Here is a 4043-nt window from a genome sequence, read left to right as displayed (position 1 = left end):
TTTCCTCAAAACCGTGGTTTTATTCCATCTTGTCATTCTACGCACACATACAAACACAACACGACTACAAGATGCTACAAAGTCATACAAAAATCAAACTTTATGGTAATGACTGTACAGCAGGCCGCAAATCTCTTGCCTTTCACAATCTGAACGTTAATGACTCCCATCCCGCCAACTTGGTCTGCTTCAAAACCGGCCTTTGAGAATTTTTCTGCCAACCTGTTTCATATTTCCTCAAACAAAACAAAAAAAAAGGACAGAAGAATTTACATCAGCGCTGGGAGGAACAGGATGTGAAATATGGACCGAAACCATTTGGCTAAGAAAGGGAAGCTTTACAAGCAAACTAGTTTCTCAAATGACTGGGACGGGTTCGAATGCACAACCTACTGCAAGTCGTACAGGAGGACCACAGTCTTTGCCAAGTCCCTGGGCAAAATCCTGAATGGGTACATTCACTGCATTAAGAACAGTCCTTGGCACCAAACATCCCCACTAGAAGGAATTAACTGGGGGAGAAGAGAGAATAAAAAGAGGTTGTATCAAAATTAACTGGGAGCGGTGAGAGGGAAGGGACACTTCCACCCTCTGAAATAGTCCAACAGAAATGCCAGCCGCTTCCCTTGCTAACTTGCTGTTTCTTATTTGCAACAATTCCAGCTTTAATTTTCAAGGAGTTCCTGAGCCTCTGGGTATATTTTAAGCAGTCGCTCTTTGGGCTTCGGGGGCACAGATTTACTGTCAAAAGGGCAACATAACCTGACAACATCAGAGCCCGCTTTTAAAGACCCACAATGCAAGTTAACTTTTCTCCCCTGGCTCCCAGTCAGTCTCCCATCACTAGCCTGCAAGTTTCTTTTGGTTCCATTCCCACGCCTTTCTTTCAAAAATGTATAATTTTAATCGGTATAGGACTTGAGTTGATTTAAAAAGCAACAACTAGGAAGCTGCCAAGTCTTGTGTTTTATCGAGAAGAGTTGGAACTGGAGCGACTGCGGTGACGCCTTCGACCTGGAGACCTAGATCTTGACCGCCTACGAACGGGGGACCTGCGCCGTGGAGATCTGGACCTGCAGGGAAACAGATTGGGAAGAAGAGCACCATTTCGTTAGGGAGGCCTCCTTTCAATCATTTACACCTGTCTATTTCCTTTTCATTCAGGAAGACCCAAAGCAATTTACATATTCTAAAGGGCAGCAACATTTTGGTGAGTTTACACTACACCTAAGAGGGGGTGGGACACACACACACATCCTACCCCCCTACCCCCAATCTCCCACATGCACACTCTGAACACAGGTCATTTTTTTCAGGCACTGACCAGCATCATTTCCTTGGATCATAACAACATGAAGAGACAGAACTGGCATGGTTAGTGTGGTACACTAGGACTTGGGACAACTGGTTCCTGCTTTGCCACAGAAACTTGCTGGCTGACCTTGGACCAGTCACATTCTCTCAGTCTAACTTACCCCACAGGGTTGTTCTTGTGAAGACAAAGTGGCAGACAGAAGAACAATGTGATAAGCTGCTTTGGGTCCCCATGAGGGAGGGATGAGAGACAGTCTGCAACCAACTGCAATTCCATCCTTCCAATTCCACTGCAAGCGTAGCCGCTGGCTTACTACCAGCTGAAGTACCCTCATGAACACACTCAAAATGATCCACCCTCAATGTAAACTCAAAAGAATACAAAGACGTTTCTCTTTAGCTCTGCCTCAGTGGCCTGAGTTTCTCTAGCCACAAGGGAGTAGAGACAAAACAGAGCCATGGCAGAGACAGTCACACATTGTATGGAAGAACATTAAGAGCCCTGCTGGATCAGATCAGAGATCCGTTTTGTCCAGCCTCCCAATCCCAACCATGGACAGCCAGACGGTTCCAAAGAAACTCGCGAACCAAACATGAAGCCATTCACTAGTCCGCCATTCGCAATGCACACGCAAACTGGCATTCAGTGGCATAGGGAGATAGCTTATGGGAAGATGGTTTTTTTTGTTTTAACAAAAAACTGTATTTTCTTCTGTCTACATCCAATCAATATAATCTGCGACCCTGGATTCTAGAACTGTGGGACAATGAGAGAATGCGATCGGGTCTCACCACACTGCATAATTTTATAAACCTCTATAATGTCTCCATTCAGTCACCTTTCCCCCCTAAACTAAAAAGGCTCACACTTCTCCTTTCTTGCAGAGAATCTTTTCCATTGCCCTTTTCCAAACCTCATCCAACTCTATGGTATCCTTCTTTACTGCAGATGGTAAAGCCAGTGCACTACCCCTAGCGGGATGTGTGTAAAAACCATCATTCACAAATACCACTGCTTTCCCCAACAACTACAAGTATTTTTCTCTGGCAAACAGCCTCTTGTGTCAGGAGAAGGATCCTCGTGCTAAAGCAAGCACTATTTATGAAACAGATCTGTGGGATCTAAACCCACATAATCTATAGAAAGCAGTTACATGTTCTTTTTCACCAAGTAAAATTCTAAGACCTTCAGGGTCAATTGGTTACAAGAAGCAAAACTTTATCATTTGCAGGTGAGTTAGATCCAGAGATTTACATCAAACTCTGGACAGAGCCAAAATAGAAGAAGATATTGGATTTATACCCCGCCCTTCACTCGGAGTCTCAGAGCACCTTATAATCTCCTTCCCCTTCCTCTCCCCAACAAGAGACACCCTGTGACGCAGGTGGGGCTCAGAGAGCTCTAAGGGAGCTTGTGACTGACCCAAGGTCACCCAGCAGCTGCATGTGGAAGCTTGAGGAATCAAACCCAGTTCTCCACACCAAACCACTACTCCAAACAAATATTACAGAACCAGCAACTGTAAACACCTACAGCCCTGCTCTGCTCCCACAGCTCCTGAAGACAACCTACCTTCTTCTCATACGTGGTGGTGACCGACGCCACATGGGCGGTGGCGGCAGCATCCTCCTAGGAGGGGAGAAACGTCTTGGGGGTAGCCTAGGCCGAGGAGCCAAGACACCCGTTGCAGTGATCTCCTGACCATCTATCTGCCCTGTAAAAACATCACAAAGACCAATTGCTTGAATGTTTTAGCATAAGTAGTACAGACACAGCCCTTTCTTAGAGAAAGATCACACAATATTTATGAAGGAAAGGAATATAAAAAGGGGGCCTGGGAGCAACTGCAGCTCCTCAGGTCAAGGGAGGAAACAGAAGTTTTGGGGTGGGAGGGAAGAGAAGGAACAAGGTCTGGAGGAGTAAGAATTTCTCTGTTCAGCGATAAGGCCTGTTAACTTTTCCAGGACAGGGATTTGCTGTATGAAAAATGACCACCAACTTGCTTCAGACTCTTCAGTTTGAGAACCTATTCCCACAGTCCATTTGAAAAACAGAGTGAGCTACTGTCCACAGTGGGCCAGCTTTTCCCATGTTTTTAGGTGAGAGAACCCAGTACAGCCAATCTGCAATCAAACTATCAACACCCTACCCCCCCGTCCAACCAGGATGGCAACCACCTTGCTTTTCAAGAATGGTGCAATTCCAAATGCCAAATTCTTTGGGAAACACCTGGTCATAGCCCCACTGTATACTGCCTTGGTCAGGCCACACCTTAAGTACTGTGTGCAGTTCTGGAGGCCTCACTTCAAAAAGGATGTGGACAAAATCGAGAGGGTGCAGAAGAGAGCAACGAGGATCATCGGGGTATGGAGACTGAGCCCTATGAGGAAAGGCTAAGGGCCTTGGGAATGTTTAGTTTGGAGAAAAGGAGATTGCTCTCTTTAAATATTTGAAAGGCTTCAAAAAGGATGTGGACAAAATCGAGAGGGTGCAGAAGAGAGCAACGAGGATCATCGGGGTATGGAGACTGAGCGCTATGAGGAAAGGCTAAGGGCCTTGGGAATGTTTAGTTTGGAGAAAAGGAGATTGCTCTCTTTAAATATTTGAAAGGCCGTCATTTGGAGGACGGCAAGGAGCTGTTCCAGTTGGCAGCAGAGGAGAGGACCTGAAGCAACAGGTTTAAATGACATGCAGAAAGGTATCGGCTGGATATTAGGAAAAACTTTTT

The 4043-nt window shown here is 45.8% G+C and overlaps 1 protein-coding gene across 1 annotated transcript in view; it reads right to left on the bottom strand.

Annotated features, from left to right (window-relative positions):
* Positions 1-4043, bottom strand: part of RNPS1 (RNA binding protein S1, serine-rich domain) — a 12827-nt gene continuing 8784 nt past the window's right edge. The window contains exons 6-7 of the mRNA XM_015428128.1: positions 2888-3056; positions 1-1073 (exon numbers count right to left, since the gene is read on the bottom strand). Coding sequence (XP_015283614.1) covers positions 968-1073; positions 2888-3056 — 275 coding nt within the window. The 3' untranslated portion in view covers positions 1-967. The remainder of the gene's footprint in view (positions 1074-2887; positions 3057-4043) is intronic.

Source organism: Gekko japonicus, unplaced genomic scaffold (genome assembly GCF_001447785.1).
Source record: "Gekko japonicus isolate JY-2015 unplaced genomic scaffold, Gekko_japonicus_V1.1 scaffold1343, whole genome shotgun sequence".
NCBI classification, from domain to species: Eukaryota; Metazoa; Chordata; class Lepidosauria; order Squamata; family Gekkonidae; genus Gekko; species Gekko japonicus.
The sequence above is the reverse complement of the archived record's forward strand: the minus strand, read 5'-3'. Positions and strand labels throughout refer to the sequence as shown.